The 26,869-nt window shown below is 34.4% G+C and overlaps 2 protein-coding genes across 3 annotated transcripts; one reads left to right on the top strand and one right to left on the bottom strand.

Moving 5' to 3' along the window:
• Positions 1 to 4,520: 4,520 nt before the first annotated feature.
• Positions 4,521 to 6,536, top strand: LOC133802169 (dynamin-related protein 4C-like). Its single transcript, XM_062240438.1, has one exon. It carries the CDS (start codon positions 4,521 to 4,523, stop codon positions 6,534 to 6,536), a length of 2,016 nt encoding a protein of 671 aa, XP_062096422.1.
• Positions 6,537 to 8,322: 1,786 nt separating this feature from the next.
• Positions 8,323 to 21,027, bottom strand: LOC133801484 (probable LRR receptor-like serine/threonine-protein kinase At1g07650). Of its 2 annotated transcripts, XM_062239699.1 has the most exons (25): positions 20,902 to 21,027; positions 20,647 to 20,743; positions 20,372 to 20,531; positions 20,186 to 20,257; positions 20,024 to 20,092; positions 19,860 to 19,931; positions 19,700 to 19,771; positions 19,517 to 19,585; positions 19,360 to 19,428; positions 19,199 to 19,270; positions 19,025 to 19,099; positions 18,859 to 18,930; positions 18,705 to 18,773; positions 18,498 to 18,563; positions 11,852 to 11,917; positions 11,727 to 11,765; positions 11,603 to 11,637; positions 11,132 to 11,514; positions 10,849 to 11,047; positions 10,579 to 10,716; positions 10,059 to 10,177; positions 9,757 to 9,967; positions 9,430 to 9,667; positions 9,128 to 9,278; positions 8,323 to 8,982 (listed from the first exon to the last, which is right to left on the bottom strand). In XM_062239699.1, the coding sequence occupies exons 1-25, from the start codon at positions 20,914 to 20,916 to the stop codon at positions 8,638 to 8,640; spliced, it is 2,973 nt and encodes a 990-aa protein (XP_062095683.1). In that variant the 5' UTR covers positions 20,917 to 21,027; the 3' UTR covers positions 8,323 to 8,637. The 2 variants fall into 2 exon arrangements, with proteins under 2 accessions (XP_062095683.1, XP_062095682.1); XM_062239698.1 differs by lacking the exon at positions 20,902 to 21,027 and having other exon boundaries at positions 20,690 to 20,844.
• Between the last annotated feature and the right edge of the window lie 5,842 nt (positions 21,028 to 26,869).

The raw sequence follows: 26,869 nt of genomic DNA, 5'->3' as shown, positions 1-26,869 counted from the left end.
ATCCGGGTTGCGAAATGCACTAGAGCTGCGGCTCTATCAAGTGGAGCCGCGGCGCCAGTCCGTACGGAAGCCGAAGTTAGGGCATTTTTCAAGGGCAATTTTGTCCTTTGCACGTAATTAATTAGGGATTATAAAAGCTTTCTTAATGACGTTTTTAGAGGAGATTAACCTAAGGAGACGGCTGAAGGCACATTGTAGAGGATTGCAAGCAGAATTGAAGAATTCATCACAGTTTTCTTCTTTTCTACTTTGAATTTCTGTATTTTGGATGCTTTTTATTTCTTCTATGGTTATTATGGATTTGATCATGAACTAAACTAATTTTCTAGGGTGTTAATGGATTCTCCTGAACCTTTATTTTAAATTAATGCAAGTTTTATGATTTCAATTTTATCTACTGATTTATTCAATTTGATTCTAATGCTTGTGAATGATTGATCACCATTGACATGAAATATATGATTTTGATTCGAAATCTGAGAAGTGAGAATTGAATATGCTATAATTGAATAAACATAGATTTCACATTAGGACGAGAGTACCTATGTGGTCTGTGTAGTTTTAGGGTTGTTAATCTTAATGCCTATCTTATGTTTATTTATCACAGAGATGTAGAAAATTTGCATAAGATTGAGACTTATATATCCTAGTACGAATATAAGTTATTATTGTTGACCTGCTATCACAAGAGAAGAATTGAATAGTAAGATTTGTGTTAAGGAAAATTAAAGAGGATGGTTGATGAAATTAATTGCCCTAGTTTTTAATCCATTGAATTTTCGTAACGTTATTTGTTTTCAGTTATTGAAGTTAATTTTAGATTTTTGTTTTACAATTTTAGTTAATTCTTGTGACTCAATTATTGTTAGCCAAATAGAAATAGGAATTAAGTTTGGGTACTTAGTATACAGTCCTCGTGGGAACGATCTCACTTACTCTTTATTACTTGTTACGATTACGTGCACTTGCGTATCGATTTTACACAACAAAATGTGTACTCAAGTTTTCAAAGATACGATTTTCAAAGTTTAATACTTATGGAAATTTAGTTTACAGGAAAAACAACTTGAAAATAACTTATTTGGTCAACAAAAAAACTAAAAAATAACAAAAATAACCCAAAAAAAGAACCTAAAACCAACGTGAAAATAACTTCACTTGAAAACAATACAAAAAATATATATATAAAATTGTAAAAATATAAAAATTTCCTTAAAACTGTTAAATTAAAAAAAAAAAGTTTGACAGTATAAATATAATTTTTTAGTGAAAATTAATCTTTTATATAAAAATCTCTATTTTTTTCTCAATTTAATTTGGTCCAAATCTTGGTCTCCAAGTTGTATTACTTTTACAACCTTTTCTAATTATGTTTTTGGTATTTTTTGTGAAGTTATGACATTCTCTTTGCTAATTTTGCTGATTGAATCTATAACGAAAATTGTTGAGATTTAAATTTGATATGACAACAATTTAATCAAAGTTTTTTCAGTGTAAATTTGGAATTGAAGTGTCGACGACGAGTGACGACCTATAAATATGGTAATGGTTATTATCATCTCTGAGATATTACTCTTCGCAATCATTTATTTTATTGTCAGAGTAAAGATTTGTAATTGTTTATTTTTTTAAGAGAACCAAACTTGTTGTCCGTATTTTTTCACCACCGACACGTGGCGATCCCTAGTGGCTGGCTAGGATGTGTGTGGATATCCTCGGGGCATGTTACTACTCGAGGCCTGTAGTTGGAGAAAATGTCCTCCTAGATTAAGTTTTGTCCGAAGAGAGCAGTAGGTGCCTTGGTGAGTTACTCGCTAATATTCGATCTCGAAGATGAAGATTCTCTAGCTCGGACAGTTAAGGCAACGAGTTTCGTATCTCGATCGCCTCCCAGTCCCAAAGTTCTGGTTCTCGGACCTAGAAGGTGGAGCAACGTGTCAATGGGTGTGGGTTCTCAGAGTCAGATGATTGTCTGACAACCTATGTAGGCGATCCGTCAATAGTGTTGTCGAGTGTACGACTCGACAATTCGTACACCCACTACGCCGCCTGACACGGAAGTACGTACAACATGCCTTGATAGTCCCAGGGGCATGTTCCTCGTAAAATGGTTAGCTTTCTGCAGTGGGCCCCACAAATCTCGCCTGGGCCGTAGTTTCTATTCAATGCAGGCCATTGCATTGAAGTGTGTTAATTCCCAAATTATAGAAATAATGTGTATTAATTGTTTATGATTAACATTAATGACCCCAGCCTCTATAAACAGTATTGAGAGTTTCATTGTAAAGAGATCGATTTTTTTTAGAGAAAACTACTTGTACTTAGAGCAATCTAAACGCTGCCTGAGAAGACACTATAAAAGCTTACAATCACAAGCTTGCAATCTCCCTAATACTAGAGACTCGTGGACTAGAGTTTCTTTTACAACCTGAACCACGTAAAAATCTTTGTGTTCTTACAGTTATTTCTTTAACTTCTCTTATAAAAATTGACAATGAAATAGACAGTCAACAAAGCTAATTTGTGGTTATTGAATACACTCATTTGTTCAATTTTACACATGAAATTACTAAAAAAATTGTTTATAATATGAGTTTGTATTTGATGAACTGCAAGAACATATCGAGAACAAAAAAAATAAAATAAGCATTAAATGATTTAATGTTTTAGTATTTTTTTAATATTTTAAAATGATTTTTTAATAATTTAATTATCTTTTCTATAAAAAATATTTTTTTTAAATTTAAAATTAATTTTTTTTAATAAAAGAGACACAATTTGTTAGTCGTCAAAGTTCAGGGGCAATATTATTAATTATTCTACACATATTATTGCCACATAAGCGATGAAATGTCATACTATTATTCTATTTGCCCATACCAAATCTAAGAGAAGTCTCACACACTTTAGTAACGTATGGATAGTTCATGAGAATTTTTAACATCATGAATTATTCAGATGTACATGATCTGAATCGGTCAAAATTCGGTGGAGAAAAATACTATTTATTCAACATAATAATAATATGTTACAATGTGTGGCTTTTTTTGCTTCTCTTGTAATATAATCCTTGCTTTTTAGTTAATTTAACAGAAAATTATTAAGATGAAACGTTTGTGGTGTGATAAAATAGGCTTTGTATATTCAATTTGTAACTCATGGTAATTAATCAAGATGAAATTAATTAAGAGTAGTTGATGAGTTTTAAATTAATAATTAGACATCAAGTACTTAATAAACATTATAGTCAAGTGGAAGAGTGAAAAATATTTTAAGCTCAATCTATCCAAATGACACAAAACAAATAAATGAAGCTTAGAGTTATATGATAATATTAAAAGGAAATTATACCTTAATTTTGTTAAAAAAAACGATATTTGTGAGATCTAACATGTATATTGGATTAAAAAAATTATGTTCTTGCTCTGTTTTTCATATTTTTTTTCTTTTCTATCTGTTTTAACTTAAATTTGGTCTCTGAGTTGTATAACTTTTACAACATTTTATTTTTATTTTTAAATGTTTTTTTTAATAATATTTAAACAATAATATTATTAGAAATTGAGATTAAGCTAGCTTGCTGGACAATTGAGGCTTTTTCTTGCAAAATCAGCATTTTGGTGTCTTTTAAGATTTAACTTCATCTTTCCTATTATCACTTTTGATTTTGAAACTTAACTAAGGATAAAGCATATTTAATATCAATTGCATTATTATTATTATTATTATTATTATTATTATTATTATTATTATTATTATTATTGTCCTTTAACAAAATGACTTATTTTTTAAAATTATTTTGTCCTCTAATTCAGTTTTAATAATTTTTTGCAAAATGATCTCTCATAATTTAGATAGTTAGTTAAAATTCAAAAAGACGGTCGAAAATTTTAGACACCTACAACTTATTGAATTTTAAAATGAGACAATTTTACAAAAAATTATAAAAAATAAACCAAAATGTAAAATCACTTTAAAAAAATTTACTTTTACCTATTTTTCTTAGAGTAATGATATGTGCACCCAAAATATGTACCCAAACATTACATACAGTGACGCGTCACTACTTTTTAAAACAGTAGGTTCCAGTTTTAACAAATGTGATTGGCTAGACTAAACTGCCACATCACTGTGTATAATGTTTGAGTGTATATTTTGAGTGCACGTATCATTAATCTTTTTCTTATTATTATTATGAGTTTTTGTACACATTTGATACTATATAAATAACATTATTATTATTATAAATTAAGACCACTAGTTAAGTAGAGGGACTCTTCCACTTCACTTGGATAATTACAAAACCATCTTTTAACATTCCAAACTTTGGAGAGTTTGATCAGACTTTTCATTTTCCCACCTTTTAAGTTTTTTTACGTAACATCTCTTAATGCATGCAAAAGCCTCTCTATAAATTATCCCTTCTCCGTTTCACCTCTCTACACCTCTCTCTCTCTCTCTCTCAATCTCTCTTTTCTGTTTTTGCTTTCAGAAAAATGGCTGGAACAAAGGCTTTGGCCATGAAGAAGAAGTCGTCAACATCATCTCAGGCACAAGAAGAAGACTCATCATCGCTAGCACTGGTTCAAGTTGATCCCAATGAGCCAATCAACGCTCCCATTGTCTCCTCCTACAACGACCGGATTCGACCGCTCCTCGACGCAGTCGACAGGCTCAGAAACCTCATGGTTATGGACGAAGGAATAGAGCTCCTCACCATTGTTGTGGTGGGGGACCAGTCCTCAGGCAAGTCCAGCGTGCTCGAGTCTTTAGCAGGCATAAGCCTCCCTCGAGGCCAAGGAATATGCACCAGGGTCCCTCTCATTATGAGGCTCCAACACCATCCCAATCCGGAGCCAAAGCTGTTGTTGGAGTTCAATGGGAAAGTGGTCGAAACAGATGAGAATAACATCTCTCAAGCCATTAACACAGCCACCGATGAGATTGCAGGTAATGGCAAAGGTATCTCTAATGCTCCCTTGACTTTGGTTGTGAAAAAGAAAGGTGTTCCTGATTTAACCATGGTTGATCTTCCTGGCATAACTAGAGTGCCTGTTCATGGTCAGCCTGAGAATATTTATGATCAGATTAGAGATATTATCATGGAGTATATACAGCCTGAAGCTAGTATAATACTCAATGTGTTGTCTGCAACTGTTGATTTCCCTACTTGTGAGTCTATTCGGATGTCTCAGAGTGTGGACAAGACTGGGGAAAGGACTCTTGCTGTGGTTACTAAGGCTGATAAGGCTCCCGAAGGGCTGCTTGAGAAGGTTACGGCAGATGATGTCAACATTGGGCTTGGCTATGTATGCGTGAGGAACAGGATAGGAGATGAGTCTTATGAGGAGGCGAGGAAAGAGGAAGCTAGGCTCTTTGCAGGGCATCCTCTACTTTCGAAGATCGATAAATCAATTGTTGGCATACCGGTTTTGGCTCAGAAATTGGTTCAGATTCAAGCTTCCAGCATTGCCAGAAACTTGCCTGAGATTGTTAAGAAGATTAATGATAAGGTAAACTTTAATCTGACTGAACTTAATAAGTTGCCGAAGCATATGTCTTCTGTTGCTGAAGCAATGACTGCTTTTATGAGAATCATTGGATTTGTGAAAGAGTCACTTCGGAAGATTCTTCTTAGAGGTGAGTTTGATGAGTATCCGAACAACAAGAGAATGCACTGTACTGCTAGACTGGTTGAGATGTTAAACCAGTACAATGATGAGCTTCATAAGTGTGCTGAGAGTGATCACATTAGAGATTTTCTTATGGATGAGATAAGGAACTTGGAGGAAGCTAAAGAGATTTCATTGCCGAATTTCTTGCCTCGTGGTTCGTTTCTTACTATTCTACAAGGTAAGGTGAATGGAATTTCTTGTATTCCTATTGGTTTTGTTGACAAGTTATGGGACTATGTAGGAGAAGTTTTGAATACAGTTTTGATGCATCACGTTGAGGATTACTACCAGCTTCAGCTGTCTGCTAGGCGGGCCGGCCATAATTTGATTGCGAAAATGAAGGAAAGGTCTTTGAATTGGATGATGGAGGTGGTGGACATGGAGAAACTAACTGACTATACTTGTAATCCTGAATTTCTTTCAGAATGGAACAAGCTTATGGCACAGAAGGATTCATTCATTCATGGCATCTTACATGATGAGAACAGGCCTTTTAAGGTGAATTTAGATGGTTTTGGTGAGATTGAAGTGGAGCACCTAAGGAAATATCCACATCTTCTTCATCAAGCATTTGATTTGAAAATGAGGATGATTGCTTATTGGAAGATTGTGCTGATGAGGTTGGTGGATTCAATGGCTCTTCATTTACAGCACACAGTTTTCAACCTTGTGAACAAAGATTTGGAGATGGAGATTGTGACGGAGCTGATGACTCCTCATGGTGGCGGGATTGAGAGGTTGATGGAGGAATCGCCTTCTGTTGCTACCAAGCGCTCAAAGCTTACTGGCAGCTTGAAGAAGCTGCAGGAATGCAAGGGTGTGCTTGCTAATATCATGGACAGTGTTGCTTATGGAGAATAAGAAATGTTTGTTTTGATTATCAAGTTGGTTTTAAGTTTTCTTTTCAGTTTCAGCTTCTAGTTTTCATTCATCAAATGTCTAGATCTTTTTTGGGGGGTATGTCTGATTGACTGTCTGGACTATTTTAATGAAGTTTTGGTTTCTTAATATTTTAATGAAGTCTTATTGATGTGCTTTTTACAAGGTGATCCTTTCTGTTAGAGTTGCTTTTAATAATCAATCAAATAAGTCCCGACACATGAATTACTTCGCTTTCTCAATACATATATAATTTGTTTCAAATAATAACTCTACATGGAAATGACAAAAAATCAGGTTTCTTTAATTCTGGTATGCACTTGAACATACCTAAAATGTAGTGTATATAAGAAGAGAACTCATGATAACTCTGACCAAAGATAAAGATAATCATCTAGAGGCAGGATCAATCCATGATTATGAGTTGGAATTGGATGAATGAGCAAGAAGATTGAGTTTCACTTGAACTTTGTTGCGAAATCTAGTCAAGCTCGTTCTGAAACCAGATAATCATGAATACTTGAGTCCATGACCAGTTCAGAACCATGATTACCAATATACAATAAAAAGATCACAATATTAACATATCCAAAGTCTTAATTAAACTTAACTGGTAATGATATTAGTGTTGGTTATGTTGAAACAAAAATATTTTGTTCCTTTCTAATGTCTCGAGTAAACAACTATCTAGTATATACCTGACATAATTACATATATTTGAACAAAAATCTTTTTTTTTTCTTTTTATCTCAGATGGGTTATAAAATCTTATTTGTCAAATGTTGGGAATTCAAACAAAGTCACCAGGGTCTTGGCCCAAAGTGGACAATATCATACCAATGTGGAGTAAGAGGAGTCTAGCCAGTGAGTTTATAACTGACAAACAAGAACATGTAATAGTGACTAGAGTCCTTGCCATGGTAGTGCTACTTCTTTTAGTTTTATCTTGCACATTTGTTGATTTAATGTTTTCCTTGTTTCCCAAACTCATTCTTCTCTGCCTCTGCTTATGGTGGTGATGGCTTTGTGTTATGTAAACAATCGAACACTCTAACAAACCAGAAACTAAGAACACACACACATCAAACAGTAAAGAACACTTCTGTGTACGTGGTTCAGAAGTATTTCTCCAACCTACATCCACGGGAAAACCAACTCTCTTTGATCTTTATTGCTCTGATGATGATTACAAAGTAAGCTATCTTTTACAAATGATTACAAGCCTTTATATAGCTATAGAAACAGAATATAACTAACCAAACTGTTTAAACAAGACAGCTGGACATTTTAGCTAAAAGACTTATATTTAAGGCTTTATATGATAAGATTACATTAGCAATCAACACATCACACTTTGGGTTAGGGATGAGAAGCATAAATGGTTAGAATATATATAACCAGAGAGTGTTATGTTTCCTAAATAGGCAGGGATTGGTCCTGATGATAATAAATTGCTAACACTAATGACCTGCAGCACCATATTTGTTCATCCCATCAATTACTACAAGCCTTTACAGCTTAATCTTGATTCTCATGCTTAAAATGGAAAATTACAGCCGTTTTCCAACTTTGTTGAAGCCTATTTTCGCGGTATTGAACCATTGAGGAAGTTCCAGCCTAATTTACTACAAGGTAGAAGGAAAAGACTGCTATTGGCATTGCTAAAAGCTTTTGTTTAAGTTAAGGTAGCCTCCATATGATTCCATTCATGTAAGTAGCCATGAACCAGAGTCAGCAAAGAATCTAATTTCTAGTCATGATTCAATTCAACTTCAAAATAATATTGTTTTTATTAATTATTTTATAATAAAATAGTATGTCAAATGTCATTTGTATTTCTATTTGAAACTCATGGACTCATGAATTACTTTCCCTTAACTAGTAAGGTTATACATGATTTGTTTTGAGCCAATTGTTTTTAGTAACAACACATGCAAAATGAATAATTCAAGGATAGCTTTCTTTTACTGTGTGCTAATAATTCTAGTTTACACTTTAACTTGCCTAAATATAAAGACATAGCTATATGGAAAACAATAGAAAGGAAGAGATCTAATGTGAACTCTAACTAAAGATAAAGAGATCATGCAGAGGTAGAATCAATCCATGATGATGAGTTGGATGAATGAGCAAGAAGACTATTAGATTCTCTTGAGGTTTGTTGTGATATTTTATCAAGCTTGTCTCGCAATCCGGTGAACTTGAAGAGATCATCTTGAATACTTGAGTCCATATCCAATTCAGGGATGGTTGTCTGGTTTTCTAGCATGCTCACTACTGCAGACATGGCGGGGCGAAGGGAAGGTGATGAATTTGTGCACAATAGAGCTACCTTAATCAATCTTTTCGCCTCTTCTTTTTTGAAGTTGGTCCCCAACTTTGGATCCACCAACTCCATTATATCTCCCTTTTGTTGCAAGAAAATGGCCTTCAATGAGCATAAATACGATTACATCAATACCAATATGCAATAGAAAAGAAAGAAAGAAAGAAAGAAAGAAAGAAAGAAAGAAAGAAATCAACTAAATCTATTTGTGTATGAATTAAAGAAAATTGTTATAAAGTTTTGGTACCCAATCTAGAAGGCACACAAAGTTCTCGTTCGGGCGATATCTCATGTTGTTTTTGCCAGCCACAATTTCCAATACCATAACTCCAAAACTGTACACATCTGCTTTATCAGTTAAGTAACCCCACATTGCATACTCTGGGGCCATATATCCTCTGCAACAACCACAACCAATCATTGAACAATTTAGTTAAATTTACATGTCAAAGGGTTTCACTAATTATTAATAGGAACATCCGATTAGTATCATTGCCAAGATAGTCAAAATGTTGCAATTTAAAGAGCTAAAACGAAGATATGGCTCACATAGTTCCAGCAACTCTGGTGCTAATGTGGGTCTTTTCCTCTTCATTTAGTCTGGCCAAACCAAAGTCTGATATTTTTGCGGTAAGGTCCCTGTCCAATAATATATTTGTAGCTTTAATGTCTCTATGTACAATTTTCAGTGCTGATTCCTCATGTAGGAAAGCCAGACCTCTTGCAACGCCTATACATATTATTTGCCTTGTATTCCAGTCTAATCTTCGTTGACCCTCTTCAGGACCTTTTAAACATAAGAAATAATCAATGAATTAATCGAAGCAGCAAAGTCCTTAGCCATAGAAAGGAAGCAGATATAGATAATAAGCTAACCATATAAAGAATGTGCAAGACTATTGTTCTCCATGTATTCATAAACCAAGAATAGTTGCTTTCCTTCAACAGAACATCCATGCAATTTGACCAAATTCGGGTGTTGTAATGCAGAAATCATGCCTATCTCATTTATAAATTCACGATTGCCTTGTGTTGATTTGGATGAAAGTTGCTTAACTGCGATAATGGTGCCATCTAATAGCACACCCTGCAATAAAAATATGACATTTATTCAGTTGAGTATTTCATTTTCCCATCAGCTTGTAAGCTCATAAGTAAAAATTAAAAGTTTTAGATACCTTGTAGACTGATCCAAATCCGCCTTCTCCGATTTTGTTTGCAGCATCAAAGTTGTTAGTGGCAGCTTTAATTTGTTTAAAGGTGTAGAAACCAGTTTTTAGATCTAGTCCTCTCAGAACTGTGCAGACAATAGCAACTTCTCATATGTTATACAATTTTGATTGAATTTTTTAGAAAGATAAATAAACTAGTGAGGCATACAATCAAAATCATTAAAGAAGAAAATTAGAATATAGAATATAAATATTTGTGTTCTTGGTGATTATGTCAACCCCATACTTTTAGATCCTTTGCATAAAAGTTTAACTAAGCTGAGCATGACTTGAAACTATATATTTGATTTAATTTGTAGAAATGATGTGTAGCAATGCAACTACCTTAAAAAGTTTTTAATGAAATAATTTTAATTAGATGTAATTGCTTTTTTCTAGCTTAGGTAGAGAATGTGAACTTTAATTCTTTTCACCAACTACCTTCAAAAGTTTCTAATGAAAAATTTGATGACAGTATATTCTTTACCTTCATCCCTGGATTCCTTTCTTCCAAAATAGAATTTCCACCAAATAATGCCTGAAGCTATGAAAATAAGACAAAAAGCTGAAACCGCTCCAATGATGATGAATTTTATGTCTCTTTTCTGTTTTGGAGGGTCGAATTCTACAGAAGAAAACACCAGTTAAAAAAATAGTAATTGTAAAGTAGAAAAATAATAAATAAAAAAATACAAATTTACTTTATACTATGAACATACTAGTTCTTCCTGATAACATATACAGTTAAGTTACTTACCGGACTTTACTGAGACAGCTGACATTATAGAACCATACATTCCTCGGTTTGGAACATTCTTTGTTCCTTTGCCTACCCATTGCAAGCGGATCTCAAGTGTCTTGTGACTCACAACAACTGCCTTAACTACTATGATAACTTCCTTATCAACTCCTTTAGCTTCCTTTTCAATGTTGAAATCTTTGAACACCAGTTTTCCCTATAATAACTTAACTCAATCAAATATAGGTTCACAAGCTGCACTATTAATCCTATTACCAAAGTCAACGAAAATCATGACTACCTGAACATAAACATCAAAAATTCGTCTCCCAAAACTGTAATAAGATCTGTTGTCTCTGAATACTATCTCTGCAAAATGAAGTTTCACAGTGTAATTTCCAATTCCTAAGCAGCGAGCAAAATAAGTTAGTGAAAGAGGCGAGATGCGTGCGGTTGTGTAGAGCTCAGAATTGTTGATTCCTAATACAGATACATTGTTTGCTATGTAGTCTATTTGATCAAGATTTCTAGAACCCCAGAAATCACCAGTGTTGCTAAATCCCCAAGTAGAGGCTGAGTTACGGAAAAATTTTGCAGCACCTGCCGATTCCTCATCCCCTTCATACTTGATGCCTCCAATGGTAGTTTGTTTTCCACCACAGTTTATATACAGCGAGTAATGATCTACACATCAAGAAGTGTTAGTTATAACTATACAAAAGGAATGGTTTATAGTCAATCCAGTGAATAGTTTTGAAAGAGGCTTATTTACCTTTTGAACATGGAGCCAGGCACTTGTTGAGCATTCTATATTAATCATATTGAAAGCAAACATTAGTAAAGTAAAATCATCATGAAAACTATAATTCAATTTGTTTTGGTTTTTTAAAGCTCACGAGTTATTCTTTTGGCCAGATGTGCTCCGGAAGTGATTGCTGATGAAAAACACAAGTATGTTCAGTTTGACATGATTGTGATGCAAAGATGTAGAAATAACAAAAAGGCAAAGAAAGACTCTTACAAAGTATCTTGACAAGTGGATGGTTCAGATTCCTCAGAAAAATTATTGTAAGAAATATCTATTTGGCTGCAATAAAAATCTTCTTGATTAGCTAAATGTTGTAAAGCCAAATGAAAAAAATATATTAGCTGATCCAATCAAAAGCCCTTGATAGAGAAGTAAAGAAGAACTGATTAATTACAATAGAATTAACCAATTATTGTATTTATGAAATGTCATGCCCACTATTTGAAACACTTACTCTAGGAAAAAGGGTAATTCTAAGGCTGCTAATTAATGGCTATAACCATTGGTCTGTAAGCTAGTTAACTTGTACAGCTGTATCATTAGAGTAGAAATAGTCTCCAAAGGGAGCAGCCAGGCCTTTCGAAAGCTTGGAACTTTATTTGTATTTTATGTTTTTCATGGAAAAAAGAGAAGTATTTCAGATTTATTCCAGAATTTTGTCTTTTATATAGAAGTGTGGGACATAATCCACTCAAATCTTTGGTAAAATTTGCTTATTTGGAAAGTTAATTTATATTCTGTTTTACACCCCATTCTTATTTCAGAAAATTTTGCTCTCTTTGTTGTGTTATAATTATAAGTTGGTTCAAGGCATTCGAATCAACTGGTAGTTTTTTTAAAGCAATCTAAAGAAGGAAGAGTGCAGTACGTGAGCGAGCAAGAGAATGTAGGCTAGCTTCAAGAAAGTTGTTCTTGATGTGATAGAGTAGAACCTGGAGTCTTGTTCTCTTATGGTGTACCATTGGTCTTTAAGTTAGTTAACTTGTACAGCTATACATGTTGAAATATCAGTCCTCATATAAACCAGTTGGATCAATTAGGGTGAAGGCCAATGACTACCATGCTCTCGAAAAGCCTTGTTGGCTCCTTATAAGACTTGTGGTCTTGCACACTTATATAAGACACAGGTTACATAAACACTATGGCTAAATTATGCAACTATAGCTTCCACTGGGTGATGAATTGCAAGATCAACTTTGGTTTCATATTGTTTTCCTGATACGAAGTAAGGTTTTAGAATGAGGGTTAGGAGAGCTCCCCATGACCCCACTGGTTATGGGGTTAAGAAATCCCTTTTCCCTTTTGGAATTGGGCATAAGGGTAGTTCTGTTCCTGAGATTTCCAATAATCGTTATTGGAGTTTCAGGACAGCATATAAATTTTTCATGATTGCACTCACAGCTAATGGCGGGCTGTTCGTTTGTGTGAAAGAATGAGAATGTGAGGCTACGAGATTTTGGTGCCATTAGATGGAGCAAGGTGGCTGATCGGAGAGATCCGAAGGATAGTGTCTTTGAAGATTGAGGATAGGGTGGGGTTCAAGAGTTCCTTTAGAAACAACTCTTTGAATGTTTTTGTCGAGTGTTTCAAGAACATTAGAGGCATTTTTCTCAAAGTTTCCACATTAAGGAATAGGGTGGTCAGAAGCGTTATCATACCTGATGAAAGATGGGAGTCAAGCTGGATGGAGATGAATAAGTGCCTTATTGGGGTGGTTGATGTGAAAATATTTCCAAATCCAAAGGTCTCTAAACAATCTTGGGCGGAAGTGGTGTCAGTGAAGGGTGCGGATGTTTGTATGGACAATCTAAAGAATCCTACTACTCAGGCTTTGTTGAATAGGAAAGGTTTTGATGTGATGTTGATTCAATCTGGAAGTCCGACTGCATGGGAGTTTGTTCTAAGAAATATCCAAAAGTTGTTAGGAAAACAAGTTGAACTGTCTTTTATATCTGATGATAAAGCCATTCTTTGGTGTCCCTTTGCCTCCTTGCAACAGAATCTAATCTCTAAAGGGGAGATAAAATTTTCGAATAACTTTAAGGTCTCTATTTCTTCTTGGACATGGAGATCTCAATTGTACGAGAAGAAGTTTCTATGCTCACAAAACTGGATTGGAGTGGATGGAATACCACTGAACTTATGGAATATGCATGTTTTTAAGGTGATAAGAGACATGTGCGGTGGTTTGATGGATGTGGATAAACGTACTTTAGAGTTGGAAGATGTGTCTATCGCTCGTTTGAAGGTGGTGGGACAGCCGAAAGGCTTCATTCCTGAAATCATCACCTTGCCATATGAGGGTACCTTTATCTCTTTAAGACTGTTCAAGTTGGGAAAGCTGAGAGAGTCGTCTGAATATTCAAGTAGAGGTGGCAGGAAGGTTTGGGTCAGAAAAAGTACCCAGGGTCTGAAGGCTGATTCAGAGGTGCTGGAGCCACCAAGGGAGGATCAGAAGGAGAAAATTTTAGGTGATGTTGATTCGGCCACAGGTGTTGCAGCAGTTGATTTGTCGCCGGAGGTCAACAAAGGCGTTTTCCATTCGTACGGGGACATTAATTTGGGTCCGGATATTCAGGGTGCCAATCGCGGATCAAGAGGGATTGTTACACGTAATTTTTCGGAGCTCACCGTTTCCGTTCGTATTGAAGCTGAGGGTAAGAATCCTTGGTGGTTCTCTGGTATTTACGGTCTTGTGGTTTATGATAAACGGGATAGTTTTTGGGATGAGTTAGCAGGTTTACATGTCATTTGTGGTAGTCATTGGTGTCTGGGGGGAGATTTTAATGTGGTAAGAAGAGGAGATGAGAAACTGAACAGCGTGTCTAATACTAGAAGTATGAAGAAATTTGATGCGCTGATCAGAGAGATGAGCTTGGTGGATCCTAAGCTCCATAATGGTCGTTTCACGTGGTCTAATTTCAGACAGAGGCCAATCTGCAGTAGGCTCGATAGATTTTTATTTTTTCCCTTATGGACAGAGTTTTATCTTTTCATTCGTCAAGAAGTGATGGTTCGTATTGTTTCAGATCATTGCCCTATTGTGTTGGACTCCAATCCTCCTTCGTGGGGCCCTAGTTCGTTCAGATTTAATAATTCCTGGCTTGAGCATAAAGATTTCCAGGTTCTTTGTCAGAAGTGGTGGAATTCGTCTAAGTTGATGAGGTGGCCGGGATATGGTTTCATGGAAAAACTTTCTTTGGTTAAAGACAAAGTTAAGGGGTGGAGTCGGGAGGTTTTCAGGTCAAGATCTTTGCTTAAACATTCCTTGGAAAGAAGGATGTTCGAGTTGGATAGATTAGAGGAAGGTGGATAGTGGAATGATCAACTTCTTTTGGAGCGAGGGAAGATTAAGAAAGAATGGCAGCAAGTTGTTTTTGAAGAGGAGAGAGGAGATTGATTTAAGTCGAAATGTCAATAGGCTAAACAAGGAGATTCTAATTCCAAGCTCTTTCATAGTATCCTAAGCGCTCGTAAAGCTAGGAATTTCATTTCTAGAATTGAGCAAGAGGATGGAACTATCCTTGACAAAGATGTGGATATTGAAAAGGCAACTGTTGGTTTTTACTCTTCGCTGTATTCTTCGGTCCATAGGAGGTGGAGTGGTGTGGAAGGTATATCCTGGGAGCCTATTCCCTCTTTTTTGTCCTCTCTCATTGAGAGGCCTTTCACGGAAGAGGAAATTCGTCGTTCAGTTTTTGATTGTGATGGGTCTAAGGCTCCGGGTCCGGATGGTTTCTCTATGGCTTTCTATCAAGATAATTGTGATACAGTTAAGAATGATCTTCAAGCAGTGTTCGATGGTTTCTTTAAGGATGGGGTTATTCACCGGAGGACTAATGAAACATACATTTGCCTAATGCCGAAGAAGTTACATAGTTGTCAGGTGCGGGATTTCAGGCCTATTAGTTTGGTAACTAGTCTGTATAAAATTATTTCAAAAGTGCTGGCTGGTCGTCTTAGAGGAGTTCTTTCTGATACGATAGCAGAGACACAAGGAGCTTTTGTAGAGGGTAGGCAGATTTTGGATACAGTGTTGGTGGCTAATGAGGCAGTGGAGGAGTATCGGAGTAATGGTAAGAAGGGTTGGGTTATGTAGATTGAGATTTTCTGGGCTTTGTTCTGGATAAGAAAGGTTTTGGTGAAGTTTGGAGGAAGTGGATGCTGGGGTGTTTGTCTTCTACATCATTCTCTGTGTTTTTAAATGGGAGACCTAGGGGGAAATTTAAGGGCTTTAGAGTTCTTCGCCAAGGGGAATCCCTGTCACCTTTCTTGTTTACCTTGGTTGTTGATGTTTTGGGTAGGATGGTGGATAAGGCCAAGAGCGTTTCGGCGTTAAGAGGTTTCAAAGTAGGAAAAGATTTTGTGGAAGTCAGCCATCTTTAGTTCGCAGACGATACGATCTTTTTTGTGGACAATAATGAGTCTTTGTCAGTGCTTTTGGATATTCTGAAAGCCTTTAGTGTTGTTTCTGGACTTTCTATTAATTTGCAGAAATGTCAGTTGTTAGGGATTAACTTGGAGGAGGAAATAGTGGAGCTTCGTGCCAGGGAGATTGGGTGTGAGGTGGGTCAGTGGCCTATGAAGTATTTGGGTTTACCTCTAGGGGCATCCCCTCGCAACAAAGGTTTTTGGGAGCCCGTGGTTTCGAGTTGTGCTAAGCGGTTGGATGGGTGGAAGTGTGCTTTCCTTTCTAGGAGTGGTATATTGACACTTATTCAATCGAATCTTTCTTCTATTCCGGTGTATTATATGTCGCTTTTTTGTATTCCTAAAGGGGTGGCAGAAGTTTTGGAAAAGTTGATGCAGGATTTTCTTTGGGAAGGTGCGGATCATTCTAAGTCCGATCATCTTGTCTCTTGGAAAGAAGTTTGTAAATCTTGGGATCATGGGGGTCTTGGTATTGGCAATTTGGACTCGAGAAATAAGGCTTTGCTCATGAAGTGGCTGTGACGTTTTCCGTTGGAAAAGAACACTTTGTGGCATAGAGTGGTGCTGAGTAGGTATGGGGGGATGGAGGTTTTTAGGACATTGGTAGAGGGGGGAGGTTGTCTATTCGTGGTCCGTGGAAAAATATTTCTTCTCTTTATGAGGAGTATCTTCAGTTGGTTAGTTTCAAGGTGGGGAAGGGGGATCGAATTCGATTTTGGGAAGATATTTGGATTAACGATGCTCCTTTAAAGCTTCAATTCCCAGACTTATTTTTTATTTCAACGTCCAGTAATTGTTTGATTAAGGATTTGGTGGTTTATGGAGGTGAGGCGGGTTTGGAAACCCAGGGTGGGATTTGTGTTTTAGAAGGAATCTGTTTGACAGGGAGGTTACCAGTCTCACTCAGTTATTACATTTGTTAGAGAGGGTGGCTTTGCCAGCAATTTTAGAAGATCGGAGGGCATGGACCCCTGACGTTAATGAAGTTTTCTCTTACAGGTCGGCCTTTTGGAGGTTAAGTTATGCTCATTTGGATTCAGTAGAGGAGTGGGCAAAGTCTTTGTGGAAAAGTGTTTCTCCTTCGAAAGTTAAAGTGTTTGGTTGGTTGGTTTTCAACAATAGACTAAATGTTCATGACAACTTGCAAAGAAGGAGACCCTACCATTGTTTATCCCCTGGTTGGTGCGTTTGCTGTAAGCAGGCAAGGGAATCTACTAGCCATTTATTCATGGAGTGTCATTTTTCAAGATAAGTGTGGGGGAAAGTCTTAGTTGAGTTTGGTATTCTTTGGTGTATGCCCTTTAACTGTTCTCAATTGTTTTTTACTCGGTTAGGGGGCGACAAGCGGGTTTCTTGTCTTTGGCAAACTACCTTGTTAGCCACTTTTTGGGCCTTATGGCTAGAAAGAAATAACAGAATTTTCGAAGATATTTTTAATTTAGCAGAGACTATTTGGGATAAGATAAAATTTTGGGAGGCTACTTGGGTGTATAGAAACAAGTGTTTTGCGGGGGTTGCCTTCTATGACCTTATTAGAGATTGGGGCAATTTCTGGATTTAACTTTTGGTGGTGGGGTTTGTTGTGGGGTTTTGTTTTTGTTCTAGTTTGTAACCACAGTATTCCTCCGCCATAAGTGAGGGCTCTCAATTTTATTGGGAGGGGGTCAGCCTTTTATGACCTCTGTCTCTTTTTTCAAAAAAAAATATATAAACCAGTTGGACCAATTAAATGACACATTTACTTAGCACTCGGATTAGCAAAGAAAATCAAGAACCGTTATGGCATCTTTAGTACTTCCAGCCACTTATATATATGTTAGTCCAATCTCAGTTGCAGACTAGTGTTTTACCTTGTTTTATCAGTGTATATCATTCTGTAATCAAGTTTTAGAGTTGTGAAAGTGAGAAAGAGTGAAAGGTGAAAGGTCAAGGTTTAGAGGGTGCATGTCGAAGGGACTTCCCAAGGCTACTCTTCCCAGGGTGTTGCTCAAGCTTGTAACAGAAGGAAAGTTGTGTTTGTACTAAATGATCAAGTTGTAATTGTGCCATTGATAGTGAGGAGACTGAACTTCTCAAAGGGAGTTCACGGGGACGCAGGCCAAAGATTTTAGCTGAACCTCGAAACAATTTGCTGTGTTCTTTAGTTGTTCTTTTCTTTCTTGTTTCTCTGGTTGATTGTGTTTTGTGCAGAACAAGTTGGTGTTGGGATAGCCTAACAGTATAACTATATTATTAGTAGTGTGTGTCAAATACTGTTAACCCTACGAGTATGACACTGTGTTTGTCCTCATATCTCTAAATTCCTAAGCATCAATATTTGCATGTTTTCACATTGTTATGCCTGCAATGCTTATGGTTTCAAAGTCAACATTAAAGATAATAGAAAACATAAGAAACATTATTAAATAACATAATATTGGTAACTTACTAGTCAGTGCCTCTGTTTTTAATCCACTCTGGAATAGACCCACTGAGTAAGTTACTTGTCAAATACCTATTCAATGTGCAACACAATAGCATAAGTGAAGTGAATGAGCAAGGAATTTATAAAAAAAAAAAGGGAATAATGAAGTTTTTATGAACTTGTAAGGTCCTTCCTTAATGTCTTCTTCCTACTCAATTTTGTATCACTTACAGTTTTCTCAGTTTTCTTATATTTACAAAATTTGGAAGTTCCCCTTCTAGCTTATTGAAGCTGAGATCTCTACAAAATCAAAAGCTTAGATGTAAGTTTATGTCAAATTAACTAATGATAAGATGAGAATTTAACACGTGAATAGAAGAATTACAAGATTTCTAGAATGTTCAAATTGCGAATATATTTCGGAATATTTCTTCTTAAATTACAGCTCCTCAGCACCCTGCAATTTCATACATGGTCCTATAAGTTCCATATATATTTCAAATATTGGGCAGTTCAAGATTTTTAGAATTTTCAAATTATGAATAGCTTACAATCTTTCTATGTTTGTCATGTTTATCAAGTTCGGAAAATCTGAGCTCATCTCCCCATTTAAGTCAGTAATCCTTCTGCAAAGAAATTCTCATTAAAAATGAAGTTATATAGTACATATAAAAAATTTAAGGATACCTGTATAAGTAAATGAAAATATATGAAAGAGAACTTACAATTCTATTAGCTTGTTCAAGTTAGATATACTAGAAGGAATTGGCCCATCGAAACCACTTGCTTCCACCTCCCTATAGAGAATATAGATGTTGTATGCAAAATCAACATGCATAAATACAGATCATGAATTTTAAGAGCCAAATAGATCAATAGCTCTTACAACTTCTGAAGCTGTTTCAAATTGCCAAACTCAGGCATCCTTCCTGTGAAGTAGTTACTACTGATCCTTCTGCAATGAGAAAACATGAGTCAAGATTCAAGTGACATAAAACTTGGTTCATTTCGGTCATGGAGTTACATTACAAATTGACACTTACAGTTCTTTTAACTTGGTGAGACTAGTGAGATCAGGGAACTCTCCAGTGAAATTGTTTGCAGCAAGAGTCCTGCAGCCACACCATTTCAATTGCTTAAGACTAAATTAATAAATGTCATTCTACTTTATTATGTAGCTAATCAAATGGTTACTTAATTTGAAAAGATTAGGAAATTAAACTCACAAATATTCCAAGTTGACCAATTTCCCAATCTCAGAGGGAATAGTTCCAGAAAACAAGTTGCTCTCCATGGACCTGATGAACTTAAGAGCTTAATATGATAAACAAATCAAAGGATTATTTTAATAGAGAGAATTTAAGGGTTGATTAAGAAAGAGCATACAAACGAGTGAGAGTGGTTATGCTTCCTAAATGGGCAGGAATTGGTCCTGATAAATTGTTGGCATTAATGATCCTGACACAAGCATAATCTTTGAATAATGTTATGGCAATATCAATATGAACAGCCGTTAAAAATAGATATTTTTGTTAAAAATAGAAACTTACAATCTTTCCAACTTTGTCAAATTCCACTCTCTTGGTATCGGACCACGGAGGAGGTTCCGTTCCAAATTACTACAAGGGAGAAGAAACACAACTATTATTAATTAGCATAGTGTTTATATATATACATAACTAGAATTGGAATCAAAAGCTTTAACAACGCACACTTGCTTAAGGTGAGGTAACTTCCATAGGGATGGTGGAAGATTACCATCAAGATCCTGTGCTGTAAAAGATCTGCATATTGTATACCAAGAGAAAATTCCCAACTCAGAAATCTAATAACTTGCAGTTATGATTCAAGTGTGTGTGTGTGTGTGTAATCATGAACAAGGAAAGACATGAGTTTACATTCTTTGGACATGGCATGTACTATTAGCAGAGATGGAGCAATTGCAGAAGATTTCATTTTCGTAATTATCCTGTGCTGTAAAAGTCGGTTGGTTGCAAGGGTCAGCGGAGTTCAAATCTTTCTTGTTCAGTTCTGCAGCTATTTCTTCAATGGCTTTCACTGCATAATAATAATAATAAACCAAAGAAGATGAGCCCTTTACTACTCAAAAGAATAAGAAGAACAAAACCCAGGAAGAGTAGCTCAAATAGTCAAACATGTGGTGTGCACTCACAGGGTCTGAGTTTGGAGTAAAAGAAAAGGAAGAGCTTTTTCACCTTCATCCAGTGGAAGAGATATACCAGCTTGGGCTTTGCATTGGAATGGTGCCACTGCCAAGAAGAGAAGAAACAGTACCAGTACAGTATCACATTGTGAAGCCATATTTTCTTTTTTTAGCATAAATGGTCTAAAAAGCTCAACCATATGTATATGTGTATATATATATAAATATTATCCAATGTGCATGCAAAACTGTGTATAGTAATACCTTCCTTTCATTCATTAATTGCTAAGCCAATAAAGGTCCCACAAGCTTTCATAGTCCATTGGCTTTATTTGGCAATAAGAGGATAATTCACACAACCCCCAAAATTGACAATAGTACCAATCCTAGAAGGAACCGTGAGCTTTCGTCTGTTGAATTAGACTATTATAGTAGTACTATAAGAGAATTATTATACTAGTACTATAAGTACGGACTAAATCAAACATATTTATTTTTCATAAAACTTGTAAGAGCAACTCTAATGGGAGTTGCTTTAGAAAAAAGCTGTCAGATGTGAGGTATATTAAATGAGGTGGATAGATGATTTTAAAAGAAAATTGGAAGAAAATGGGCAACGTTGCCTTCAATATTTTTTTATTTATTTTTTTTATCTGTTTTTTGATTGGTTAAGCATAATAAAAAAATTGTGATTTGACTACTTAAGCTCCCATGCATTGGAGTTGCTCTAAGGGGTATTTTGGACCATTGGAACGGTCTGATCTTGTAACACGGACTCCAAGGATAGTCGATCACATTATAGGGTAGATTTCACGACTAGTGTTATTTCTCAAAGTGATGGTACTACTAACTAAGGGGTGACTTAGATCTTGTAATGAGATCCTAAATCGAGCCGACCTCACTTATTTAGAGTGTATTTCGGACCGTTGGAATGATTCGATCTTGTAAAGGGGGTTTTCGAGGATAGGCGATCACACTATTTTATTAAATTATTTTTATTAGTAAAAAATATTATTAAATAATATTTAATGTGAGGTGTTTAATAAAAACAAATATTTAAAAATAAATTAATTATTTAATTTAAAAGAAATAATAATTATGAAATTTAAAAAATATTTAAGATAAAAATTTATGATATAAAATTTATTATTATTCAAATTAAAAAAAATTATATATTATAAAAAAGGAGTATTTGCGGCATAAATACTTAATGTTTCATATTTGTTACACTTAAATACCTAATATTTTATTTTTACGGCAAAAATACTCAATGTTCAATATATGTTAAAGATAAATACCTAATTTTTTTTTTGTGACAAAAATACATATAGTTGCTAAAACATTGCTTCTGTAAGTACCTTATCTGTTAGAGTTGTTAAAATTGTTGACTAAATAGATATTTGTCTCTCTGTAATCAGTCAATTTCATAATATTTAAAAAAAAAACATTTTAAATTATAAAAACAAATTAAAAAGACATTTTAAATGAATTCAAATTTAAAAAAATCATATTTTGAGGACAAAAATACCCAAATTACGGAGTGATACATATCTTCAATAGATGGGGTACCGATAAAAATAATGTTTTAGCAACTTTGAGTATTTTTACCGCAAAAAAAATTTTATTAGGTATTTATCTTCAACATATATTGAATATTGAGTATTTTTGCTGTAAAAAAAAAAAAATAGGTATTTATTTGTGACAAGTGTAAAATATTGGGTATTTATGCCTCAAATACTACTTATAAAAATTAACTAATAAAATATAAAGAAAAAAATTGAAATAAAAGGATGATCTTATTATTATTATTATTATTATTATTAGGGTTTATACTTTTTTAGATATTGTGTTTTGTCTCATTATCTGTTTGGACCCTGTGTTTTGACAAATTATTTTTTGGATCCTGTGTTTTGTAAAATGGTTCAAATAGGCCCCTAAACCTGATTTTGATAAACAAAAAATTGAGTATAACAACACAGTTCTTAGGCAGAATGACTATATTTTTGTTCTGAGTTGTTAGTTTGATGAATTATTTGTGATTTTAGTTCAAAAAACTTTGATCAAAATCGGGTTTAGGGGTCTATTTGAACTATTTTAGAAAACACAAGGTCCAAAAAATAATTTGTCAAAACACATGGTCCAAACAGGTAATGAGACAAAACACACGGTCTAAAAATAAATAAACCCTCATTATTATTATTATTATTATTATTATTATTATTATTATTATTATTATTCCCTTTATAAAAGAAAAGGAAGAATTGGGCAATGCGTTATATTCTAATGAAGATAAGTCAATGTCCCCACTCCCCACACACACTTGCTATTGAATATTGAAAAAGGTCTTCTGCCGACACTTTCCGCCAAGAGAAAACAGTAAAAAAATACAGTAAAAAAAAGACTAGAATTTGTTAAAAATAAAATAAAAAATAACAATATGTTCTACTTCTAACATTTTTTCCCTGAACCTTCAGGGATGGCATTTAATAAAATTCGGATAGAAAATGAATATTCCACAAACCTACCTTATATATTCTAAAAAAAAGTTAGAGATCTATATCTAAATTATAATTATAAAAGTCTTAATTGAAACTTTTTTTTAAGGAAAATAAATATTCATTAATAATAGTTCAATCAGATATAGTTCACTACAAGAAGATAATATTCATAAAGCAAAATCGACCAACATAGGCTTACCAAGCTATTTACAATAAATAATAGAAGAAATAAAACTCTTATATAAACTTCAATTATGAGTCTAATGAGACACAAATAATCAAGTTTCCAACGAGTGCGAAGTAAATTAGGTTTCCTCTCCATACTGGCAAATGATATAGAACAACCCAGTAATGGCTATCAGCCAAATAACTTTCAAAAGAAAGCGAGAAATAAAAGATCCCTTATTCAAACAAGAAATAAAGGACTTAAGATAACGACCAAACCATGCATAGGGGCCCCGATGCTAGAGCTTGGGATGTCACATAACACAGGGTCAATAAAAAAATGAACAAGCTCCCGAGCCAGATCGAAAGAAGATCCAACCAAATGTTGTCCAATATAGACACGCTGTTTAGATCTACTAAACAGGCGCAACAAAGTACCGTCAAACAAGCCACAAACCCCAATAGTGGGTACGTGAGATAGTAAGTGCAAAGCACCATTATTTTGAAAATCAAAGTCACTGAAACATGAGCAATAAAACAAAATAAAATTAAGACATCAGAACACAAACAAAGTGCAATCCCAATGAATCCAAACACCGACCCAATCTTGAGATCTCATACTCTTCCATGTTGGTATTAATTAGAATAAAATGAAGGACGCATTGGAAGGTGGGGATAGGGGATTTTAAAAAATTATTAATAGTAGTCAGGATCAAATATATATATATCTATACATTAAATCAACACATAGAAGGAAAATGAGATTAACTTTGGAGTCTATCAAGATTTATTGAGTCTTTTAGTATAATCAACAATCTTCCTATTTAGAGAAGACTCACGTACACTCTAGCCTTCCAAGTCGTTCCACCAATACAAAAAGGCGTGTGTGAGCACGTAAGATTCACATGTTGATTATTTAGGCTCTTTAAATGTTCTCAGTTAGGGATGTAAATGGGGCGGGTCGGCCCCGCCCCGCCCCGGATCCGACCCGATCTGCTAAGCTTATGCCCCGACCCGACCCGCCCCGTTAAGGCATTTGATGCGGGTCGGGTCAGACCCGCCCCGGATGTGATGGAGCGGGTCAGACCCGACCCGGTAAGATTTTTTTTTTATTTTATTTTTCTGTAATAAAATAAAAACTAATTTTTTAAAATATGTTACAATATAAAAATAAATGGCAAAAAAATCTCTCATACTAGACATAAATGAGCTACCTAAATTTTTTTATAAATGGTCTTGCATACTAAAATAAAAAAAAATTAATATACTTCAAAGCAAAACATCAATTTTCTCCTCTATCCCTCTTAAATATATTGTCTTATTTATATATACATACATATATATATTTGGATCATTGATCACCCTAAATAGTGGTAGTAATTAGTTTTTTTTTTTTTAATTTTTACAAAAAAAAAAAAAAAAAAAACAACAACAACAACCGGGTCGGGTCGTGATCCGACCCGTTTCAATTGCTAGCGGGTCGGATCGGATCTCAACCCTCCCCGTTATTGCCCCGATTATATTCTGATCAGGGGCGCCCCATCGGGTCGGGGCTCCGACCCGCCCCGATCCACCGGGTTTTTTTGCCATCCCTATTCTCAGTAAATGAGATCTAGAGAGTTTAGAGAATAAATCGTACTTATAGAAAGTTCTAGAATTTTCAGACCTAAAGAAGACCTACTGATCTATTGTAACACCCTCTCATTTAAGAAGAATTTTTAAAATATATATAATTAATTTTTTAATTTACATTTCCTGATACCAATATATAAGTTCATGGTTCTTGATTGAGTGTGGTCTAACTCTAACTATCGCTATAATATATGACCCAAGAAAATAACAAAATATATCTCATGTGTTAATAGTACAAGAGAACATGATTCAGTGTATTACTGTTAAGAACGTGATTTAAAAAAAAAGAAATCTGCCAAAAGAAAAAAAGTTGAAAATTCTTCACAAGCAAACTTCCGAGAAATGACAAGAAAATAATATTAAAAAAGAAGAAAAAAAACTGAAAAAATCAAATTGAGTTGTTTAGAGTACAAATAATAGTCAATCAGAAATCTTGTGAACATTATATTCTGATTTCTGACCTAATAAAAACAAGTATCCAAATAATATTTAATTACAAACAGAATTATTAATATAAAAAAATATAAAACATTTTCCTTATTCTAAGAAAATTCTGATAAATTAATATAAAAAAATAATGAAGAGTTGATAATTTTCGTTCAAAGTTGAAAACATGATCAAGAAAGTCCAAAAGTTGAAGCCGACTTTAACTATGCAAAATTATATTAAAATAATTGTTAGTTTATGAATTATATTATTATTTATTACAGTTTGATTATTATAAAATTTCAATATTGATAGTTATGCATCTGGATTCTGGATCTACTTCTAATTTCTTAGCACATAATTTTTAAATTCCTAATTTTTCAACAATAAATTTTGACATGAGATAGTCCATGAGATGAGATGTTGTTCCCCTACAACAAGCTTAGTGTTTACATTTATAAATTTTTATTTTATATATATATATATATATGGGAATTTTCATATAGGAATTTCACTTTAAGCTCTATCGGTGGGGCTCTCAGTGTTCTCGACTCGTGAACAGTTTTCGGCGTAATTTTTTTTTATGACTGTGTATATTGTAACTATTTAGGACATCCTGAAAATTTTCAGAAAATTCCGAATAGTTTACAGTTTCGAAAACTAGGTTCAAACATGTTGTTGCACGTGTGACTAATTTTTTTTATGCGCGTGAAAAACAACATGTTTGAACCCAGTTTTCGGTACTGTAAACTATTCGGAATGTTCTGAAAATTTGCAGGATGCTCTAAATAGCTACAATATACATGGTCATAAAAAAAAACCGCGCCAAAAATTGTTCAGGGGTCGAGAAATAGTAAAAGCCCTACCGATAGAACTTAAAGTGAAGCCACTAGGAGAATTATCTTATATATATATATATATGTTTTAAAGTTATACGATACAATCTAAAATATATATATTTTAGTTTTTGAAAGATAATAAGATATACATATTATGTTATAAATTTTGTTTTGTAATTAAGTAATAAAATGGTATATATCATTAAAAAACTTTTCACTATAGTGGTTATTAATATATATGGTGACGATGATGATGATGACCAAAGCAAGTACTTAATTAATTTAATTGATGAGAGATTTACATAATAAAAAGCTATTGAGTCAATTAAAGGCTATTTCTTTCATTGGTTATTAAGTCAAGGTCCCACTCACCTGTCAGGGACACTATTAATTGTAATAGTTATCATCTTTGTTGACTCAATTTTAATTATTTATCCAACTGGTCCTTTTGTTATCATTTATCACCTTTAATGGTATCATTTATTAACCTAATCAAATTGTCCTTTTGTTATTGGGATGAAATAAAATTGAGAAGTATATTTGCCATCTACTAATCTAAGGGTTACTTAAAGGGAAATTTCACTTTTTATCTCTAATAATACCTAATATTACCAAAAAATCCCAACATTAATAATATTTTCAAATTAATGCTAAACTTTCCTCCCATACCCA

The sequence above is a fragment of the Humulus lupulus genome, chromosome 9, assembly GCF_963169125.1.
Source record: "Humulus lupulus chromosome 9, drHumLupu1.1, whole genome shotgun sequence".
NCBI classification, from domain to species: Eukaryota; Viridiplantae; Streptophyta; class Magnoliopsida; order Rosales; family Cannabaceae; genus Humulus; species Humulus lupulus.
The sequence above is the reverse complement of the archived record's forward strand: the minus strand, read 5'-3'. Positions and strand labels throughout refer to the sequence as shown.

Excerpts from the sequence above, each read along its gene's own strand:
- LOC133801484 (XM_062239698.1), bottom strand. The coding sequence starts at position 20,837 with ATGGTTGAGCTTTTTAGACCATTTATGCTAAAAAAAGAAAATATGGCT. Across the intron at positions 19,271-19,359 it reads TTGAAACAGCTTCAGAAGTT|GGAGGTGGAAGCAAGTGGTT; the intron begins GTAAGAGCTATT and ends TATTCTCTATAG. Across the intron at positions 10,717-10,848 it reads AGCTGTCTCAGTAAAGTCCG|AATTCGACCCTCCAAAACAG; the intron begins GTAAGTAACTTA and ends TTTCTTCTGTAG.
- LOC133802169 (XM_062240438.1), top strand. The coding sequence starts at position 4,521 with ATGAAGAAGAAGTCGTCAACATCATCTCAGGCACAAGAAGAAGACTCA.